Genomic DNA, 23,654 nt, shown 5'->3' with positions numbered 1-23,654 from the left:
ACACTTTGTGTTTCCAGTCTTTGGTTAAATAGGCTGTTTTACTTGTTATTCTCTTCCCTGCTCTATATTTTTATAGCTTTACATTTGGGTTGAATATTTTATGAGCAATATCATTCAGAGACTAGGCCTGCAGACATGCAAGTCTGCTTTCAGTTCACTTTCATTCGTACTGTCAGTTCATTTCATGGAGATTTGCATTCAGCCAATATCATCCGTAAAGGCGGAATTTCCAGTGGTGTGAAGTATATGTAATGGATGTGTTTGATTAATTTCGCATAGTCTTTTGTGCTCTATATTCACGCTTCTTTCTTTCTTTTTTCCTCTTTCGTCTTAAGGAGCAGAATGTGATGTTTTAGATGTACCAGATGAATGTGTGTTCTGTGCTTTAACCCTGATGGGAATGCTTTTCTCATCTCTGCACATAAGAGTCAGTGCATGTACATTCTCAGTCATTCATTAAAAAGTCATCTGTGCGTAAATGAATCTCTTTTAGTGAATGAAGTGTGAGTTAAGAGCATCAGATGAGAAAGAAAAATAATAAGCAGTGATATGTATCTATAGTATATTAAAACTGATTGATGCTGTCAGTTATGTCTATGAACCATCACCTTCTACTTGCAGTTGCAGATAGGCAGGACATTAGGGTGAATGGTACTTCGATTCTCAATATTAAGATTATTTATATAAATAATACTGCTAACCAGTATATGGCTGATATTAAAACTTGATACTAAATAAATTATATAATAATAATAATTAGATATTTTTATTCAGATATTTTAGTCATTTTGCAGATGCTTTTATCCAAAGCGAATTACAAATGATCACAATAGAAGCAAAAAAACAAAACAAACAACAACAGAGCAATAATATGCTATGACAAATCTCTAATTAACAATAAAACACAAAAAAGTCAACAAAATAATTTGTACAGGTGAATTTAGGGAACATGATATTATAATGTACAGTATGAAAAATGTTTTTTTTTTTTTTTTTTTTAAGATGTGATAAGGATTACATTTAACAGTGTTAGTAAATTGTAAAAAAGAAAAACATATATATGTTTATAGCCAAGAATAATGTACCCATATATAATGCATCCCTAACACAAATCTGCGTAGTGCAGCATGATTCATCATTTTTTAGTCCAGGAATAGAAAAATGAACAAGTAGATGATGTGACACATCCTGTTATATGGTGTCACCACCAAATGGTTAATAATTAATAAGTGAATGTAAGCCAGCACAAACCAGTACAGATCAGCAGCATTCAGCCCAAACTGAAATCATGTGCTGGTTACAATGAATGGCTGCTCTGTTTTGCATCCAAATGCAATTTGCGAGTCCCTCAGGTTCTTGTTGCGAGAGCTCAAAGTGACTCAGCGGTCTTTACGCTCTCAGTCTCGGAGACATTTTTATAGCGAGTACGCGCTCAACCGGGTGGCTTTGCTGACCTGGCATATTTCCTTTCTCAAAAAAAAAAGCACTGTTTTTTTCCCCTCTTTTTTATTTAAACGAGATTTACGGTGTGCGAATCTGCCCAGATAGCATACAGTACGCGCATCCCACAAATTCAGTCATATTGGCCCCGGCGTTCATCTTAGATTAATTAGCTTTTAACAGCTGAGAGGTGATTTATGGACCCTGCTTAAGCATTTCCCCTACCGATATTTATCTTGCTAAGTGCCATCGTTCATTGTGAATTATTGAATCTCTCTCTCCCGATATTTCTGTGCATTTCTACCTGAATAGAAATCGCCAGCTTGCGTTTCCAACACCTCAGGGGTCGGATTGATGATAAGGTTGCTATGGCAACCGCTTGCTTTGATGTGCGCTGCGCTGCGGTGTGCGTCTGATCTCAGCGGTGCGGCTCGGACCAAAGCCAAAATGTTTTTAATCAAAGGTCTGCTTTATTAACCCCCTCTTGTCTGATGAACGCTAGTTGGATGGTCTCGGTCTGTAGTCTGCAGGAGGCTGTGGGGATGAAACGGTTGCTAGGCCCTGAAGCTGTTGTATCATGCTGCTGGTGTTTAAGTGTTACTTTAGTGTTTAAGTATACAGATTTTATCACGCCGAGCTTTTGAACTTTAATTGAAAAGCCTTGGGCTCATCCCGCACCAAATCGGGTGCTGTTTGACTGTGGTGAATGGTTTGAAGGCTGATCGCTCTGTGTTTTCCTCACTGTTGACCGTGGAGGTTGTTTTTTGGCTTGGCTTATGCAGAATTGATAGATTTTTAAAACCGTGCCATAATTTTATTGATTTTTCATCTACCTGAAATATAAGAGCACGTGTTTGGCAGACAGAAGGAGGAGAGAGATGGATCGGAAAATTGGGCTCAAGAATGTGAGAAAGTGAAATTATGTTTCAATCAATTCATAACAAAAAACTCTCTTTTATTGTGGAAAGACACCTTCTGTGTTTGGGAGCATAAATTATTGTCAGTAGAGTTAATCTATTTTGTCACTCTTTTTTTCCCCCTCAGATCTCTTAGTTTATTCAAAAATACATTAAAAATGCTATTCATACTTTCACATATGGGGAGTTGAATACACCTCTTTTTAATTTCTGTGTTTAAAATGACCATTATGAAAATATTTTAACAAATTATATTAAGCTTTTTTTAGACTACCGTTCAAAAGTTTGGGGTCAGTAAGTTGTATATATTTTATTTTAGTATTTTTTTGAATATGTTCTTCTGAACTTAGTATTAATATATGAATCCAGAAAAAGGTGTTACGGTTTTTACAAAAATATAAAGCAACTGTTTTCAACATTGATAATAATCAGAAATGTTTCTTGAACACCAAATCAGCATTAAAATGATTTCTGAAGGATCATGTGATACCGATGACTGGAGTAATGGTTGCTGGAATTTCAGGTTTGCCATCACATGAATAAATTACATTTTAAAATGTATACAAATAGAAAATTATTTTACATTTTAATAATGTAATATTTATCTTATTTTTCCTGTTTTGTTTTTAATCAAATAAATGCAGCTTTGGTGAGCATATCTTTTGAGTTTCTTTCAAAAACATTAAAAAAACCTTACTGACCCCAAACCTTTAAACTGTATTTTCCAAATCGCATCTAAATACATTTTGTACTACAGATCATTATGTACTCTTTCCTTCTGCAGTACCCAAGGATCCAAACCCTCACTGGCGCAGGGTAACGTGGAGTCATGACTGTGCTCTGTTGGCATACGCTGACAGCACCGGTACGGTCCGAGTCTTTGACCTGATGGGCAGTGAACTCTTCATTATACCGCCGGTATGTCACGCAAACTGTCCTTCTGTATTTCTCACCTTCTGTCATTCTCTCTCTGTCTGTCCTTTCCTCATTTATTCTTTCTCTCTTTCTCTTTCTCTTTCACATTCAGTCTCTTGATATTGGTTCCAGTTTCCTTGTATAGTAACTTTTTGTGCACAGCAAGAACACTCTCTTCTATTTCAGTATAAGTGATAGCTGTAAGGATTGGCTCCTAATGACTGAATTTCAGGCATGTGTGCGTTGCCCTCTGGCTTTTTGCACTGCTTGGCTCTTCTCTCATTCTCTCGCTCTTTCTTTAGACTGGGTAGGCCTGACCCTCTCGAGAGGGGCCTTTCCCCACTCTGTTGCCCAAGCAAGGAACACATTTTCTGGTTCCCCTCAGCTCTAAGCCCCCGATGCCCTTGAAGGACATTTGGATCAGAAAGGCAGCTCTCTTGCCCCTTTTACCATTTTCAAATTCCCCTCATCCCCCCCTCTGCGTTTTTTTTGATTGCACTGCTAGTGAGATCTCAGTCGGTCTATCGCTGGCCTTTCTCTTTCTCTCTTGCTGGCTCTCATCCTCCCCCGCATTACTCTACACTCTTCCATCTCTCTGTCAGAAACTATTAGTTTAGTCTCACGATGCCCTCTCTCTATACCAGACTGTGAGAGTGTAATGACCTGTATGACTCCATATATTTTTGTCACTTTTAAACTCTGCTTCCATCTCTACCTCATCTTTTTGATGTCTTTCTTTTTCTCTGTCTTTCTAGGCTATGAGCTTCCCGGGAGATTTTAGCTATGCAGCAGCCAGTCTGATGTTCTTGGAATACACCGCCAGTGCCCAGTGGTCAGCGGAGCTGCTGGTGATCACCTACAGCGGTCAGCTTAAGAGTTACCTGGTCAGGTACGTGTAGAGCAAGGTTGTCATTTTATACTGAAACAAAACTATTGATTGAAAGCAAGAGGTGTAAAAATGAACTGAAATAAAAAGAAAATACGCTTAATGCTTAAAATAATGTTTAATAACATAATAAATAAGATTACCTTTATTTTATAGTTTAAAACTATATATATATATATATATATATATATATATATATATATATATATATATATATATATATATATATATATATATATATATATACACACATAAAATCAACAGAATTAATAGTTGTTTATTATATATGAGTATATGTTGTTTTTGTATTATATTGTATGTGTTTTGTATATGTATATACAAGTTAATACATATCAAAATATATACTAAAGACTTTAACTACATTTAACAACAATGTAAATTATATTTGAAATTAATATTTAAATAAAGGAAAATATGAAAATCTAAATGCTGATGGACAGTAACCAATCCAAAACAATATTAATGTTGATGGAGAGTAACCTGTTCATGCAAAGACAGACATTTTCTAACACAGAAAGTGATACCATATGATACATGAAATGGCCAAGTGAGTCAGAGAAGTGGGTTAAATGTTTATGGGTATTTACTGAGGAAGCACAAGCCTAATCTTTAAACAGCGTTTTCAAGGACCATCTGATGCACATTGCTGACAAAAATGGCAAGAGTTTGCCAACATGGCAAGCTAGAATCTTAATGGATGGGCTTATGCTATTTTTTTAGCCTGGTATTTAAATCATAAAGTTGCAATGGGGGCCAGACTTTGTGCCAATCATCATGAATTTGGGAGGACATGGCAGGATAAGAAAGCATTAATCCTTCTCACTGTCTTTAAGGAGTGTTATGGGATGTTAGATAGTAGAGTATGTGTGTCGTAATACATTGCTCAAATGTTGAAGGATATTGGAACAAGACCACCAGAGAAGATTCTGATGATTCACATACTTGCCGATCCTCTCCAACCTAATTCCCTCTGACTCTTGTAGGGCCAGATATTCTGCAAGTAAACCCAAAAGCCTGCGTCTTTTGTTTATCTCTGTACTGAGGGGGAGGCTTAGCTTTGAGTATTAATGAAATTTCCTGCAGTTTCCAATTTGTAATTCTTTGTTTAATCAGTCAGCTCAAGTTTTCAAAGTTTCCATCGTCTGTTTGCGAGAGTAATGGTGGATGAAAAAATCTGCTTCATTCTCCTCAAAAAACTTTGCTGTAGGCTTTGAAGCTCTGAAGAAAGCTTTTTCTTGTTCTCTCCCTCATGTTGTTGAATGGACGTGTTTGCAGTTGCATTACTTTGAGGAAGCTTTCAAAGTCATTTAGAAATGTTGGACTAACATTGGACAAAATGGTGCTTTCAAAAGCGTTTCTGACACAAAGCTCTTTAGGAAACTATATTCTCGCTCAGTCCTTAAGAAATTATGAAACTCAACAAATTACTTCAGATTGTATTTGCCCTCTGAAATCATTCAAACATGCAAACTTCAGTTGCCATTCTAATCAAGACAGCTAAGCAATGCACATACCTTACTGTAATTGTTTGCGCTACTGTGTAAATTTTCAGCACGGTACCCTGCAGTACCCTAACTATTGCTTTTTTTGATCATATACATATATAATGTCAAACTTAACATTGGTTTTCACTTATGCAACATTTATTTAGCCTACTGAGAGTGATGAGGTAATGTTTTGCACCATATGCTGTTGTTTTCCATTAAAGTGTGTAATGGAGTTATATCATATAACTGCAAAATTTTATATTTATTTTATCATTTTTTATTATTAGGACCCGTAAAAATGTTGGCAGAGCAAGTGATTATTTTATTAGAATTTATTCATTCTTGATTTTGAAGGGCTAACATTTAAATGGGAAAATAAATGTTTATTCCTGGCAACATTTTACACGAGTCCCTTTTATTTTATTTTATTTTCAGTTAAAATGTTGGCAGGACAACAATTGGCCTGACTGGCCAATCAAAAACCCTTATATTTAAGCCTTGCATTTAATTGATTATTCTCTTGAACAGTGTCTTGAACCACAGGTTTTATTCATCTGGCCTAGTAATGACTATTATAATGCTGGTACATTGATTTCCTGTTCTTGTTTTGCTCTCAGTGTTGGAACCAATCAGGGTTTTCAAGAGAATCACACCTTCAGTTTCTCCGCCCACTATTCCAATGGCATTACCACAGCAATATATCATCCTGGCCACAGGTGAGACCCCCATCTAGAAGCTGTTTTTGTTGTATATGTGTGTGTGTGACCGTCAGAGCGATGTTTTTCTCTAAAAGTGAACACAAAATCATCCGGCAATCTTTGGATCACACTTTTGTGATTTGTGTTATTCCCACTATACGTGTTTTAACTGAAATCGTCTCTGGCTTGTGTTTTAGGCAACACTTATTGATTTTTTTTTTTTAAGAAAATATTTAGGATTTTAGCTGCCACATGGGGGCAGTCTTTATATATAGTGTGTAAAGGTGTGTGTGTGTGTGTGTGTGTGTGTGTGTATATACATTTGTTTGTATGTGCTGTTCACATGTGTAGATCAGATCAGATCCCTTTCCTGTTTCATCAGCCCCTCAAGGACTACTTCGGCCTCATAAGCGGGCAGAGGTGCTCTGTATGTGTGTGTTTTCCTCTGACTCATGCTGCTGATGTGTTTGTGTGCTCCTCAGGTTGCTGCTGGTGGGAGGGTGTGAGTCTGGAGATAGTGATGTGTCCAGGGCGAGCCGCTGCGGGATCACAGCATGGAGGGTGTTGTCAGGGTCACCTCACTATAAACAGGTCACCAGTTATGAGGATGACATCAGTGCGGTGAGTCTGACTTTAGACATGTAAGGGAATATTAATGTACTGATGATACAGCATCCATGACATGACTTTCGCCAAAAATAAATAAATAAATTAATTAATTGAAAAAAATTATTTGGCGTATCAGGTCTCTGATCATGGTTACTAGTTTCCTACTGAGAAATAAAGACTAAAAAAGAGGAGCTTTAACTGAGTTTTTAATATTTAAAAAAAACAAACACTTTCTTGCTGTTAGGGTGTTGTGGTTGTTTGTTTGCCAAGTGTTGCTATGCACTTGCTAAGGAGTTCTGATAGCAGTGGTCCCTTTTCACAGACTGTGATGCCTTTCAATGGTTATTAGCATAGTAAATCCTGCAATTTTTTTTGTTTTTATTTAAAAAAAAAAAAAAAGTATATTGATAACATTATGCTTTGTATCACATTACCTTATATTTATGTGTGCATTATAAAAAAATAGTTAGTGCTGCTTGTGAGGGTGTTTCTACCACGGCTGTGGGAGTGACAATAAATTTGACATTGTTCTCTCCTTTGATTTTCGTTTGTAAGGGAAACAGGTCAATTTAGCTCGAAGGGAATCAATTATAGTTTTATAGGGAATTTGAACAGAATTGCTGTTCTACGGCTTATCACGGAGTCGGCCAGCGATTCATTGAACGAGCTGTAAAACATCAACTCAAAATATAGTGAAAACACTATTAATTAGTACAGTAACAAGATTAACTTGTAAGCACAAGCTACTTCTCTTTTCAATGTAAATAAGGCTTTATTGGATAAATCTAAGACATATAAACTAATAACACATGAACACACGCATTCACACAAGTTGCAGAAAGAGAGAAAGTGACAAAAGGATGAGTTTAAGAGAATGAAAATGTGAAATCCCAAGTTTATAGCAATATGTGCAATTGACCTATCGGTAAGCCCTTAATCAATTCCAATTCCAGAATTGGATACCTAAGGTCAGGAATCAGATAAATTTCTAATATTTTTTTCTTCAGAATTGTGTGAGAACTACAACCTCCATTTATATTTATATTTATATATATATATATATATATATATATATGTGTGTATATATGTGTGTATATGTGTATATATATATATATATATGTATATGTATATATATAAAATTCCAGAATTGTGCATTTTGCACACAAACAGCTCTTAATCGAGCCAAGTTTTTATTTAGCCTGCTGATTTTTGTTCATGGTATTCAGCAGCAATTAAAAGTTTTGCAAAAAGAGACACAGAATAAATATGTTTGATATCTATCTAAATATTTGACTTAAATTTATTTAACCACAATGGAATCGAAACTGGGAATCAATAAGAATCGGAATAGATAAGCGGAATTGGAATTGATAAAATCCAAATGATACTGAACCCTAACTACTACCCAAATATTTAGCTAAGTTGCTGGTTGCTCAGGCATTGATGGGGGTTTTTTGAAGGGCTGCCACTAACGACTATTTTTATTTCGATTAATCTATCGACTAATTTATCAATTAATTTAAACAATTAATTTCCCACAAAAAATCAGCAATTTTACTTAAGAATATTTTATTAAACTATATTTTATTAAACCAAATAAAATCCAAATTTCTATGAAATCCTTTTTTTTAAAGCAAAAGTAAAGTGCAACATAGAGTCCAAGAAGTAAGTGTCCATCTCATAGTCCAAATCACTGAAATCAAAGTTCAGTATTATAGTGTAAGAATGATAACATATCCACGTGTTCTAGTCTACTAATAATACAATTATAAAAAAAATAAATAAAAAAAACACTTTTTAAAGGAGTATTTATCAGAATGTATTTAGAGAAAATGTAAATGTGCTGTATTTCTGAGAACAAAATACAAAACATTTAAAAAAAAAAAAAATATATATATATATATATATATATATATATATATATATATATATATATATATATATATATATAATCAATTAATTGGAGATGCATGGAACTATTAAAATGGAATCCAGAAAATAATGGAAAACAGATTTTGGTACAGATAAAACTGTAAAACTCAATTAATTAGACAGGCTTTTTGATTAATAACATTTAATTTAACCATTAAAACAGTATAGAAAAATTAAATGGAAAAAACTGAATTTGGATTTCATAGTGTCCTATAATTATAATTAAAAAAAGAAATAGATGTAAGTGAACAATAGCCTTTAAAATGACTTAAAATACATATATAATAGCAACGAGGCAATAATAATTAGTTCAAATAAAGTATCAAAAGCAAGAAATCATATGGTTTTATTAAACAAAACTGTTAAAATACATAATGTATTAAACAATAGAGCTAACGTACATTAGGCATTACAACAAAGGCCTGCAGGGGGCGCCAACGGCCTGATGATTATTTTTACACATTACTGCGCGATCTAATCCTTGTTTAATATTGACCAAGCACCATTTAATTCAAATGTCCACTAAATCTTTATTATTTGGCCATTTCTTTAGACAGAGGTCCCCAACCACCGGGTCGCGACCCACTACTGGGCCGTGGAAGAATTCCTACCGGGTCGCGAGAAAGTTCTGGGGAAAATGTGTATGACACTCTGTTATTTATTGTGCGTAACTGATTGTTCTAATTATTCTGTATTTTTGTTGTATGCGATTGATATGGAGTAGCAATTTGACGATTGCATGTTAAATTAATAAATAAAAGATTGCTCTGATCTGTCATAAAGGCTATTAGGGCTTAAACGGATCGCAGTTGATCCGTGATATACGGACGGAACCAGACCCCACCGTTCAGCATGTGATTCGCAGATTAATTTGCCAATTTACACAGCTATTTAAAACCTCAAGAAGAAGAGCCTGCGTGCTCGAAACGTAACACACTATGCACATTTTTTAAAATAAATTTCTTTGATACTTTTGGAGCTTTGGTGTTGCCGACTTTGCATTTCTAAAACCACAAGAAGAAGAAACGAAACAGAACTCAATTCGTTACTTGCGCGCTGTACTCGTACACATCCGAAGCGCGCCCAAGAATAGAGACGTGTTTCAGACCGAGTTGATTCCTCTTTCATGTATTCCTGCGTTTAAGATACATTCATGGGGGTTTGCGGTTACGTCTCAATACTGGAAATATTTCTGTTTTAAACCATGAAGGCGATCCAATAAATATCACAAGCAACGTGCAAACTTTGCGCAATAGTTATGCCGGTGAACATCTTAAATTCAGTCATACAGAAAGTGAAAGTAAAAAAACTGACAGTTTTATAACTCTGCATTAACAGCGCATATTCTCTCAGAGACGACAGGGGATGAATCTACTTCTAATGAATAAGCCTGTTTTAAAGACCACCCCTCAGCAAGATTTTTTTCATGCCTTAACCAGTCTGCGGTGGAAAAAAGGTTGGAGACCCCTTCTGGGGTGTTGCTGTTGTGTTATGAGTGGTTACTAAGGTGTTACTTAGAGGTTGATGTTATTGTTAGCTTGTAGCAATGTGGTTGGGCATCTTTTGGGGCATCTGGGTAGTTACTAGTGTGATGCTTGCAGGTCAAAAGAGCCTAATGATATTCTGGTCCTTATGCATTACTTGGGTTATTGCTTTTTTTTTTTTTTATTGGCCGCCAGAAGAAAGGAAGTTTGGTCACTTTGCAAAACTATTAGCACATTTCTCCTTGCTTTTGTATTGGATTTTATGAGAATGGTACAAAAACTCTAGTAGTTCATGCATTTGTATGGGCTGCTCTACCCCTTAAGAAACCGAGATATTTCAAGGAGTAAAGCCACTTCTGCACTGACTGCTGCTCAGAATACACAATCATACGTTCTCACATCACTGTATTTCACAAATCTGAAAGCACAGGCTCATTTCTGGTTTTCTGAGGTTGTAAAGGTTTTATGTAGTGAGCTCTGGAAACTGCAATGTAGGCTTAATAAGAGCTTTAGTGCTGAAGCTTCTAGCTGTTTATTTTCTCCTACAGATCCAATGGTGTGACTTCTGATTGAACGGGTGGAACCTGTTTTGACATTCTTCATATTTATTTAATGCTCAATTATTTATTTACTACTTTATTTACTACCCCCTACTTGTGTGTAGACAGACTTGTGTATGGATTAACTGGTTCTCGCAATGAATATAGCCATAGATGCTGGAATGGCCTTAAGAAGAAAATAAAACAAACAAACACAATCAAGTGGTTTAAACCTGTTCTTAGGGCTGTGCAAATAATCGAATGCGATGATCATTGGTTTTGACAAGCAAACAATTATCACTGACAAGCTACGCAATATCGCGTTCATAATCGCAGATGAATCGCATTAGATTTTGAACGCGATATTGCGTAGCTTGTCGGCGAACTACGGCTCTGTGTATTAAAGGTTTACTCCACCTAAAAATGAAAATTTTGTCATTAATCACTTACCCTCATGTCGTTCCAAACCCATAAAAGCTTTGTTTGTCTTCAGAACTTAAAGATATTTTGGATGAAAACCGGGAGGCTTGTGACTGTCCCATTGGCTGCCAAGTAAATTACACTGTCAAGGCCCAGAAAAGTATGAAACGCATCGTCAGAATACTCCATCTGCCATCAGTGGTTCAATCTGAACGTTATGAAACGATGAGAATACTTTACTTTTTGTATGGAAATAAAACAAAAATAATGACTTTATTCAACAATTTTATTCATGTTGACTTCTGTTTGAATATGCTTGTGTGTCATCTTCACTTGTTTCCGTGATCGTCGTTGCCAAGATTGCGTATGTACGTGTGGGGTGGAGATTTCAAAATAGGGGCGTGTTTGTTTTGGTGCTTTCAAATATCAACATCGTTTGGCAAAAATCGCTTGGTGCACCTTTAAATACCAGCTAGCAGTTTAACCTGTATTTTTAAACAGGAATGCGTGAGAGTATAACAAATCTTAGTATGTAAATGGATCCATGATATTCATGAAGGAAGTTATGAATCATCATTTCCTTTTCTTTTGTAGTCCCAGAGGCGAGGATTCTTAAGGATGCCCAGCTTTCGACTTTTCTCCGGCATAACAGTGAACAGGTGACTCACCTCAGTGAAATTTTTGTGTCGCTTATTCAATTTATTTATTAATTTTTTTTTTGCATGCCATTTTCTTGCCTGTCTCTCTGGGCCAGTATGACAGCATATAAAAGCCAAAGCTCAATTTCATTCTACTAAGAACTGAATAAATGGTGTAATGCCTAATTGAACGTGTATGTTTACTCAGGATGGCGTGTTCCGAATGAGTTTGTCTCCTGATGGCACAGTGCTGGCTGTGATCCACTTCTCTGGCAGTCTCAGTCTCTGGGATATTCCATCATTCAAACTGAGAGGCAGCTGGAAACAAGAGGAACAAGTAATAAAATCACTCTGTGTGTGTGTGTGCTCAATTTCAGAGACTTAAAGCTGAAGTGTATGCATTTCTGTGCCAGTGTTCCAATCAATGTAATTGAAAAAAATCATGACTGTTTTTAAACCGGTTTCTTGAACACACTGCTTACCTGTCATTGGTCAGGAAATCAGATAGTCACGCCTCCAAACTCACACCACTGGTTGAGCTTATGTTGCCGGGCAGGGCTGTTTGGGATTCTCAAACAAACAAAGCAATGTTTTTAAAGCACTACAGTGTTTATACTTTTCAGGGCAATCAATATATAAAGGCTAACCTAGTTGACTCTGCATATTAAAGTTACCCTGAAATCAAAATTTATATTTTTATCTCTTCTTTGATGACGTGCACTGGCATGACATGTGCCCTTTCAATCACATAATTATTGCAGCAATTAGTAAATAACAATTCAACAATCCATTCAGTTACCGATGGACAAAATTAAGTCCTGCTCTTTATCTTTATTTATCTCTATATCTAGAATTTATCCCTAGTGTCCAATAAGAAGAATTACGGAGATAAAAATAAGGAGTATTCAATTGGTCATGTGATTTCAAGATGGCTGCCTCCTTGAGGTGACCCTCTACATATAGAATAAATTGGCTTTTGATTACTGATATGACTGGGGTCTTATCTGAGTGTATATCTTTTAAAAAATATTTTTCTTTCTATTTTTCAACATTTCATTGTGTAAAAACTTTAACAATCAAAAAGCTTGCTAGAAGAAAAGATTTCAAAATGGAAAAAATGATACAATTCAGCTTTAATATCAATTTCTACAGCACAGCTAGAAATGAACACGCCTTTCAACAATATGTCATAAGATGATTTGTTTGTTCTTGCGTATACGTGCTTGTCTTCTCTCTTTGTAGCACTTGAAGTTCAAACTTCCGATGTCATGCTGCTGTGTTCCACTGATTTGCCCACCACTTTCTGTTCAGCATGTGTTCTGTCACTTCAGAAAAAAAAAAACACCCCTAGCTATCCTTTTTGACACTCTCCTACTTGTTCTCTGTTACGTTTAGCCGGGATTTGACGAGATCAACCCTGAATGGAAAACTTCGCTGGAGAAGAGAAAGAAGATAAAAGGTAGCCAGACCCTCAACTTTAGATGTGCATCTACTCCTACACTTACCTAGCGCTATTAATTATGTAGTGAGTCCAGACAGAGGCGGTGGGAGGGAGAAGAATGCTTTAATAAAGCCCTGCGTCTTGTGTCTTCGTGGAGAGGCGTTAAATTCAGGCAGTGACATTTTGATTGTGGGTTTAGATCACACGTTTTCATAAAGCTTGTCTGTCTGCTTGTCCTCAGTTTGTGCTTTCTTCTCCGTTTCCTCTTTGAAAATGATGCTTCTAAATCATCTATCATGTTTAGCTGTGGAATGGTGACTTTTAAATGAATGAATGTCTGTGAAATGTTTTGTTTTATTCATGATATTTTGATTTTTTTTTTTTCTGTTTTGTCTTCCTCAACACCTGTCTTTTTCTCTTTCTCTGTCTCTCTTCTCAGATAAGGAGCAGTACCAGTCTCTGCTAGATGTGAGCTGGTGGAGTGAGACTACTTTGATTTTAGCCCGCTGTTCTGGGGCCCTCACTGTCTCCTCTGTGCGCACATTAAAAAACTTACTTGGAAAGTCCTGCGAATGGTTTGAAACCTCGCCGCGAGTCACCTCGGCCTATGATGGGGGCTTCCTCAGTTTGGAGGTGTGTCTTTTGTACTGTATATGTATCAGTTTTCATCAGTGAATATTGAATATTATTGATATAATTGTGATGATTTTGGTGACAGTGTAAAATTTAAGAAACATAATAAATATTGCTTTTTAATTGAGTTTCACAAAAACATCAGACCTCTGTATTTTGTGATCCTTCCTGGTCTTGCTAGTTTAAAGTTTAAAGGTAGTTTTAGTGTCTCTGTAAAGTAATATGTTTAAATGATTTTCAAAAAAATGATTACTCTCCAGCTAATGGACTCAAAATCCTGTGACATTTTTCATTTATTAATATAATATATTTGTTTAAAAGTTTGTGGCCGGTAAGAGTTTTTTCCCCCCAAAGATTAATACATTTATTTAGCAAGGATGCATAAAAAGAGACTGTAATGACTTTCTCACATTGTTAAAAACATTATAAAAAAAATAAAAAGTGTGTGTGTGTGTGTAGTAAGGAAAACAGGTCAATTTAACTCAAAGGGAATCATTTATGATTTTATAGGGAATTTGAACAGAATCACTGTTTTACGGCCAGCGATTCACTGAACAAACCGTATAACATCAACTCTGCACTGGATATTAAAATCCAAAATATAGTGAAAACACTATTAAATGGCACAGTAACAAGATCAGCAGTTTATGACATTAACTTGTAAGCACAAAACACAAGACACTTCTCTTTTCAATATAAATAAGACTTTATTGGATAAATCTAAGACATGTAAACTAATCTAACACATAATCACACGCACTCACACATTCATACATGTTACAGGAAGAGAGAAAGTGAGGAAAGAATGAGTTTAAGAGAATGAAAATGTGAAATCCCAAGTTTATAGCAATATGTGCGATTTGCATAGACCTGAACAACCATTAATCACTTAATTAACCCTCGCATTGAGTTTCTCCGTGAGGCTAAAATTTATATTAAATGCATCAGCTCAGTCAGAATCTGGAAGGTACTTGCATTGCTTGTTTAGGGGATTCCCTTGTTGAAGTTGTGCAGAAAGGGCTTTCCTGAGGTTGCTGATTGGTTGGAAGTTCTGTAGTCGCTGAAGTGATGTCTTGGGCGTTGGCTGACGAATGGTTTCGGAGTCCGTTGCTGGATCCGAATTTTCCCGCTCTTGCAGAGTATATTTTTGGACATGATTTCTATAACAAGAATGTAGTACATTTTACAAAGTATTGATTGATAGAAACATTTAAAGCATGACTTTTCAAACTCATACATACCGAACATGAATGTAATCCTATAAACTGTTCAATAGTTATTCAAAATACATACAAAATGAGTGATTAGAACGTGATAGTCAAATATGTGGGTTACGTACGTGTTATGGAGTTATGCATGGAAATGATTAGTTGCTCATAAGTCCTTTTAAGATGATTTTGTTGCATCTACACATGCACAAAGACCATTTCTGTGCCATTCTGTGAGCGTGACGACATGTTCTGTGGAAACCGAAGGTCAAAAAGGTTTCAAAAAGAAGAAATCTCAGTCTGGCCGTTGTCTTGGGTGGGGGAACCCAAAGTCTCTGCTCATGATGTGCTATATCTTTGTCCATCAATCTTGGTTACTTGCCCCAACTTTGACAAACTCCTTCCTGAGTTGAGATTATCAATAAGTATTCTTTTTGTGTGGACGTGCTTCAGACTTGTGGCGCCAGGGTATCGTGGACAGATGTATGACATTGTCTTGTTATCCTGGGCCTCTTTGTGGAATTTGGCTCTTTTGGTGATTCTAACACCAATCTGATCGAATCTTAAATCGTCTGATTCGCTCTGATACCTTACTATGTATTCTTTGTAGCTTTCTAGTCATCAAAGATCCTACAAAAAATTATCATGGTTTGCACAAAAATATTAAGCAGAAATGTTTTCAACATAATGCTAAATATTTCTTGATCACAAAGTCAGCATATTAGAATGATTTCTGAAGGATCGTGTGACACTGAAGACTGCTTAAAGTTTGAAAGTTCAGCTTTGCCATAAAAAAAGTTTTAAAAATGATTTTTAAAGGTTTTTACTGTATTTTTGATCCAATAAATGCAGCCCTAGTAAGCATAAGAAACTTTTGAACAATAATACAATATTGTCAAAAGAAAAAAATATTATTTTAAGCCCTAGTGACAACACACTTCTCCCTCCAGAACGTTGTCTTTCATTCATACCCGCTGATGACAGTAATTACTTCTGTAGAGGAAGTCGTGTTATTCAGACACTCTCTCTCTATCTTCAGGCCATCATCATAAAAGTGCTTTACTGCCCCTCATCCTCAGATAAGAAAAAATCTCATCTCTTCCTTCTCCACCTCATTGTTTTTTGGTGCTTACCATTGATGTAAAGCTCTCACAGCTAGAGAGATGTGAACCTGGAGGGGAGTACAGAGGGATGAGAAAACAAGGAAAGTGAGAACATGAGAGAGATGTCGGTTTTTATTCTGGCTGTATGTTCGGTTGACGGTTTCCTCCCTCCTTAGGGAAATGCAGCACACAGCTGCGGTGTCGACTGTGTGAAGTTTGTTTGATAGATTTTCAGTGTGTGAGAAAGAGAGAAACAAACAGGTACTGCCTAGAAAATGTGTTTGTGTCCTGCGGAAACAGTGTTTGTTAGTCTTCCAAGGCGATATTCAAAATCATCCAATCTTGCTTTTTAAAATAGTCGAAAAATTGTTCCAGAAAGTTCCATTAACTTTTCATTGTCCTCGAGTCAGCCAACCAAATCTTCTTAATCTCTCTCCTTCAATCTCTCTGTCCTCTCAGTGTGAGGTAAAGCTGGCCCATAAGCGCTCTCGTCTGGAGAGCAGCGTGACGGGTGAAGAGGACGATGGAGATGATGACTCTGACTTGGACGAAGAGTCCTCGGCAAAGGCTCGTTATTTCGGATACGTGAAGCAGGGCCTGTACTACGTGACTGAGATGGAACGCTTTGCCCCTCCCCGAAAATGGCCACGCACTGTTATCAAGAACTACCGCCTGGTCAGCTTGAGGTCCACCACACCAGAGGAGCTCTACCAGAGGAAGGTGAGTACTATGACAAGATGGAGCTTGGAACTGCACCCTCAACCAAACGTACTTGACTGAAATTTAAGGTAGAGTCATTATAATGAGCAGACTGTGCATTTTCCTGCTTATTAGAAAACTACTCACTGAATAAATAAAATTCTTCTGTAACATCTTATGTGACCCTGGACCACAAAGCCAGTCATAAGGGTCAATTTTTTCAAAATGGAGATTTATACATCATCTGAAAGCTGAAGGACAATATTTAGCCAAGATGCAACTATTTGAAAATAAGGAAAAAAATCAAAATATTGATAAAATCGGCTTTTAAAGTTGTCCAAATAAAGTCCTTAGCAACACGTATTACTAATCCAAAATTAAGTTTTGATATATTTACGGTAGGAAATTTACAAAATATCTTCATGGAACATGATCTTTACTTAATATTCTAATGATTTTTTTGGCATAATAATATCGAAAAATCGATCATTTTGACCCATACAGTGTATTTTTAGCTATTGCTACAAATATACCCGTGCTACTTATGACTGGTTTTGCAGTCCAGGGTCACATTTAAAATGTAAGTATACTATTTTCAGAGCTTACGGAGACAGACTTGTTTCAGTCACAGTGCTTCATTGGGAGTATGTGGGTGCTATAGAGTTCTATTTCATTCTATAGGTTTTCGCATTGAAAATAGCTAAAAAAACTGGTATGACATTTTAAAAAACAAACAAACTCACCCCCATGTTGTGCATTATAAATTAAGGTGAAGGCTTTTCACCAGAATATCAATTCATGTAACATGAGCAGATGATCCACAAAGATTACGTAGACCTTGAACAGTACCTAGCAACATCAGCACAAGTTCATTAATATTCATGAGCTTAGCCTTTTACATATAGTCGCTTCACAAAACCTTCCGAGTGTGGAATGAAAGTGAGAGAGGAAGATGAATGCTGGAGGATTTGGACAGGAAACAGCATGAAGATGTCAATTTCAAAGTAACAAAACAGCATTTTGTGAGATACCTCAACTCCTAATAGATTTACTTTATTGCTGCAATATTAACAGGTCCATGAGTCTTAGATGGGCCATTAATAAGACTGAGCACTTTCAGTAGAAGTTTATCTGGTGATTTTTGTGTGTGTGTGTTCACAGATTGATAATGAGGAGTATGGAGAGGCCCTCTCTCTTGCTCAAGCATATGGTCTGGATTCTGATCTTGTCTATCAGAGACAGTGGAGAAAATCTACAGTCAGCATCGCTTCTATTCAGGACTACTTGGTAAAAGTCGATTATTAACCACAGTATTTGTAACAAAAACATTTTGCAATGTAAATGACCCATAAGTAGTTGTTCTTTTGCTTTAATGCAAACTTGTACATTTATTTGTTTTATTATTTATTTATTTATTCTTTGTTTGCACTTGCCGTGTAGGGTTCCCTAGGGATGTATTCTTTTTTTGTGACCAAAATTGGTGCTTAGTAGGAGTAGTTCTTAAATTTTTCTTTTTTTCACAGAGCAAGATCAAGAAAAGATCATGGGTCCTGCATGAGTGTGTGGAGCGAGTTCCAGAGAATGTGGACGCGGCCAAAGAGCTCCTGCAGTACGGCCTGAAAGGAACCGACCTTGAAGCACTGATCTCCATCGGTGGTGGAGAAGACCAGGGCAGGTGTGTGACCCATCCTAACACAGATCTACGGATCTCCTCTTTGGCTGTATGTTAACCAGTTTGTCTCTTGTCATAGATTCATCTTGTCAGGTGATTTGGATCTGGACGATGCTCCATACGAAGATTTCCTTTCCACAGAGGAAGAGATGGAGCAAAGAAAAGAGAGGGAAGCCAATAAGAGACAGGAGCTACTCAAGAAAGTGGACTTCAGCAAGTAAGCCCTCTATAATTAGGCTGCATTTAAATCAATTTATATATACTGTGTATATATACAGGTGCATCTCAATGAATTAGAATGTCGTGGAAAAGTTAATCTATTTCAGTAATTCAACTCAAATTGTGAAACTCGTGTTTTAAATAAAGTAAATGCACACAGACTGAAGTAGTTTAAGTCTTTGGTTCTTTTAATTGTGGTGATTTTGGCTCACATTTAACAAAATCCCACCAAATCACTATCTCAACAAATTAGAATATGGTGACATGCCAATCAGCTAATCAACTCAAAACACCTGCAAAGGTTTCCTGAGCCTTCAAAATGGTCTCTCAGTTTGGTTCACTAGGCTACACAATCATGGGGAAGACTGCTGATCTGACAGTTGTCCAGAAGACAATCATTGACACCCTTCACAAGGAGGGTAAGCCACAAACATTCATTGCCAAAGAAGCTGGCTGTTCACAGAGTGCTGAATCCAAGCATGTTAACAGAAAGTTGAGTGGAAGGAAAAAGTGTGGAAGAAAAAGATGCACAACCAACCGAGAGAACCGCAGCCTTATGAGGATTGTCAAGCAAAATCGATTCAAGAATTTGGGTGAACTTCACAAGGAATGGACTGAGGCCGGGGTCAAGGCATCAAGAGCCACCACACACAGACGTGTCAAGGAATTTGGCTACAGTTGTCGTATTCCTCTTGTTAAGCCCCTCCTGAACCACAGACAACGTCAGAGGCGTCTTACCTGGGCTAAGGAGAAGAACTGGACTATTGCCCAGTGGTCCAAAGTCCTCTTTTCAGATGAGAGCAAGTTTTGTATTTCATTTGGAAACCAAGGTCCTAGAGTCTGGAGGAAGGGTGGAGAAGCTCATAGCCCAAGTTGCTTGAAGTCCAGTGTTAAGTTTCCACAGTCTGTGATGATTTGGGATGCAATGTCATCTGCTGGTGTTGGTCCATTGTGTCACCAAGAAATTTTGGAGCACTTCATGCTTCCTTCTGCTGACCAGCTTTTTGAAGATTCTGATTTCATTTTCCAGCAGCAAAAGCACCAAAAGTTGGTTAAATGACCATGGTGTTGGTGTGCTTGACTGGCCAGCAAACTCACCAGACCTGAACCCCATATAGAATCTATGGGGTATTGTCAAAAGGAAAATGAGAAACAAGAGACCAAAAAATGCAGATGAGCTGAAAGTCATTGTCAAAGAAACCTGGGCTTCCATACCACCTCAGCAGTGCCACAAACTGATCACCTCCATACCACGCCGAATTGAGGCAGTAATTAAAGCAAAGGAGCCCCTACCAAGTATTGAGTACATATACAGTAAATGAACATACTTTCCAGAAGGCCAACAATTCACTAAAAATGTTTTTTTTTTTATTGGTCTTATGAAGTATTCTAATTAGTTGAGATAGTGAATTGGTGGGTTTTTGTTAAATGTGAGCCAAAATCATCACAATTAAAAGAACCAAAGACTTAAACTACTTCAGTCTGTGTGCATTGAATTTATTTAATACACGAGTTTCACAATTTGAGTTGAATTACTGAAATAAATGAACTTTTCCACGACATTCTAATTCATTGAGATGCACCTGTATAGATAGATAGATAGATGGATAGATAGATAGATAGATAGATAGATAGATAGATAGATAGATAGATAGATAGATAAAAAAAATCATAATTTATAAAAAATAATCACTTTTGCCAACCTTTGGGAGAGCAGGGTTTCAGATGCTTTTCCACCCCCCCCAAAAAAATATACTGGATGAAATATTTTACAGGAATGTTTTTTTCCACAGATGGTTAATTAGTAATTAAACAAAAGAAAAAGCCTTTTAATTTGTCACAGTATTAAATCAAAACAAAACCTTAAAATGTTCCCTGGAAAATATTTATTTTGATTATGTATTACAGCATATTGACATGTATATTATATTATATACACGATCAACGTGTATATTTTTTCTGTCCACTATTTGAGTGAATTTAAATTTATAAACTTAGTTATGCAAATATATCCCAAAAATATATTTAAGTCCTTTTTGCTCTCATATTTCCATATACCCCTTGTGGGATCCTCCGACCCTAGATTAAAAACCCCTGCACTAGCACATACAGTTGTCACAAAACTGTTATTCATATACTAAAAGCCACAAAACTCCAAATTTGATTTCATGGCATCTTTAAAAGCTGGACTATTTTTAACTTGACTTAATAACTTTTTGAATTATCCTGAATAGTTTTACCATGCAATCTGCCCAAGAGCTAAAGCACAGCGTGCACTCAGCGCACTAATTAAAGCACCACCGCTAAAGTGTAATGATAAAAAGAAAGAAGAAAAATACAGATAAACTAGTCGACCTCACTAATGCACTAGTTGGTTGTTGGAGGGTACCCACCCTTAGTAGATCTTCTCATAAAGCTCACGAGGAAGTTAAATTCAGTGGAAGAGATCTTGGAGACAGCACAGATGGGGAGGAAGAGAAAGAGCAGGGGACAGATAAAGAGAAGCGAGAGGAAGAGGAGCAGGATAAAATTAAAGCCGTTTATAGATTTATTTCTAATCTGCATAAGGTAATTTATGCCTCTGTTGTGCTTTGCCCAAGAGGCCTTTAATGAAAGAGCCCTCGGTGAACACAAATTATGAACGCTCACACACTCAATAGGGAGGAAGATATAGACAAAAAAAAGCACAGATTGGCTAACATTTGCTGTAAACACTGCACTAATCAAAACACACTTGTTTACACACAGACAAAATTGCCTAATTTTTCACAGCGTAACTCAGTTAAACACGTACACACACGCTCTCCATGCATATCTCACAGAACTGTATCTAATTTGCACTTAATTACTGTACGTTTCCGCCAGCGGTCTGACACCAGAGTGTGTGTTTGTGTGTTTACTCCTCAGGCTGTTTGTTTGTATGCAGTCAGCATATTTAATGTGCGTGTTAATTTGGCTGTTTATGAGTGTCTGTCTCTGTGTATGATACATGATGTCCTTTTCACTCCATCGAGGGAGAAATAGCGATTGACCGGGAGAAAACCGATGAAAAAAGGAGAAATAACACTGAGACAGAAGGAAAAAGAGAAACAAAAGCTTTTAGAGAGCAAAAGAGATAAAAGCGATGAAGGAAGATAAAGAGTGACAGAAAGAGAAAATAGACAGGCACGTCAACATTGAGAAAGAGAGAGCGACTCTAATGGTGTGGACTTCAATTTCTCCCGACATTCAGCTGTGGTAATGCAACGGCAAAAAGACAATCATCATTCTGTTAATTTCTTTTTAACTACGCCGCCATTATAGCAATGGGGTAGTATCGATCAGATCGCTGGGTTTCGTTGAAGGTGCGTGTGTGTGTTAGAGAAAGTTCAATGCTCCTCTCTCCTTTCACCATCACAGCTACACGGCATATTTTGATAGTGATTCCCCTTAACAATGTCTGCCTGTCAATCAGGCTTCAGTCTCGCAGCCATTTTCTCTCATTTGAAAATGACACTGCCTGCAGTTAATTCAGCTGCAACACAGACTCCTTTCAAACATGCAGTAGATTTCGAGATCATTTCAGGCTTATGTGTGCTGCCTATTTTAAACCTTGTTTATAAAAAAAATATAAAACGGAGTGGGGTCTGAGACCTCGAGAGACAATTCTTCTATTTTGCATTTTAATACAGTATTTGTCTTCTCTTTGTTTTATATTGTGAACATAATAATCTATTTTTATTGAGCCTTAATGAAGAAAATGTAAATATAATTTAAATTACGTGTCCCAACCACTTTATGTGCTTATAATAACTAGTCAAGTGGAGCCAAAAATATCATAATTCTAGATGATAGACGAATTGTAGTGTTGTTGCGGAAACACTGATCTATAAAAAATAGATATATTAATTTATAATACATAGCTCTAATCTGTATACTTTGAGTATTGCACTATTGAATGATTTTGAATTGTACTGTATTTTATACGTGCTTTATTTCAGTCATTTTAATGGTGCGATGTACAGATTGGCTTATAGACAACAAGTGTAAAGTTAATCACTCAACTTTCAGGGTTTAGTTTTTTGTTAAATACAATGTTAAAATAAGTTATATAAATGAACAATTTTCATCAGTTTGATCTCATATGTAGTTATTTAGGTTTATTGTTCACAGAGTATTTATTTTGCATTTTCTCCCTTTTATGTTTCTGACTTGAATGCATGTCATGTTTTGGAGGAACAAGTTTTCCAGGTGCACTTTGAAGGCAGTGGTTTTTATATATATATGAAAATGCTTTTGCCAGCAGCAGGACCTGTTTGTAAACGTTTGATGGTGCCAGTATTCATCGTAAATTTACCTACTTGGCTGCAATTGGCCGTTTCGTTTTTACATGCTGATTGGTGTTTTGAGATATCCATCTTTATTTTTTGTCACACCATTTTATTTGGGCTTACACCTCCTCTACTAGCTCTCATTTAAATAAGAATTAAATGTTTGAAGTCATTTATATTATTTATTACAAATTAATAAACCTTAAATATCTTATATTGCATATAAATCATAGATATTGTCTTAAATTTGAGGCCAGAAAGAGCCTCCAAATGCTTAGTTAAAGGGGCTCTGAGGCAAAAATGCAGTGTTGCTTGAAATGAAATGAAGCATCGCACCAGTGGCACCTTAGATTTTGATGTCAATTTGCATGCATCTTGTTAAT

At 36.4% G+C, this 23,654-nt stretch overlaps 1 protein-coding gene across 1 annotated transcript in view; it reads left to right on the top strand.

Annotated features, from left to right (window-relative positions):
• Window positions 1-23,654, top strand: part of nbas (NBAS subunit of NRZ tethering complex) — a 183,363-nt gene that overhangs the window by 4,078 nt on the left and 155,631 nt on the right. The window contains 13 exon segments of the mRNA XM_058755173.1: window positions 3,142-3,275; window positions 4,028-4,161; window positions 6,284-6,382; window positions 6,847-6,985; window positions 11,943-11,985; window positions 11,988-12,007; window positions 12,195-12,323; window positions 13,382-13,445; window positions 13,867-14,060; window positions 16,831-17,091; window positions 18,232-18,357; window positions 18,594-18,745; window positions 18,822-18,959. Of these exon segments, the coding sequence (XP_058611156.1) occupies window positions 3,142-3,275; window positions 4,028-4,161; window positions 6,284-6,382; window positions 6,847-6,985; window positions 11,943-11,985; window positions 11,988-12,007; window positions 12,195-12,323; window positions 13,382-13,445; window positions 13,867-14,060; window positions 16,831-17,091; window positions 18,232-18,357; window positions 18,594-18,745; window positions 18,822-18,959 (1,633 nt within the window).

Source organism: Onychostoma macrolepis, chromosome 20, assembly GCF_012432095.1.
Source record: "Onychostoma macrolepis isolate SWU-2019 chromosome 20, ASM1243209v1, whole genome shotgun sequence".
In the NCBI taxonomy this organism is placed as follows: domain Eukaryota; kingdom Metazoa; phylum Chordata; class Actinopteri; order Cypriniformes; family Cyprinidae; genus Onychostoma; species Onychostoma macrolepis.
Note: the sequence above shows the minus strand (reverse complement) of the source record. Positions and strands in the feature narration are given on the sequence as shown.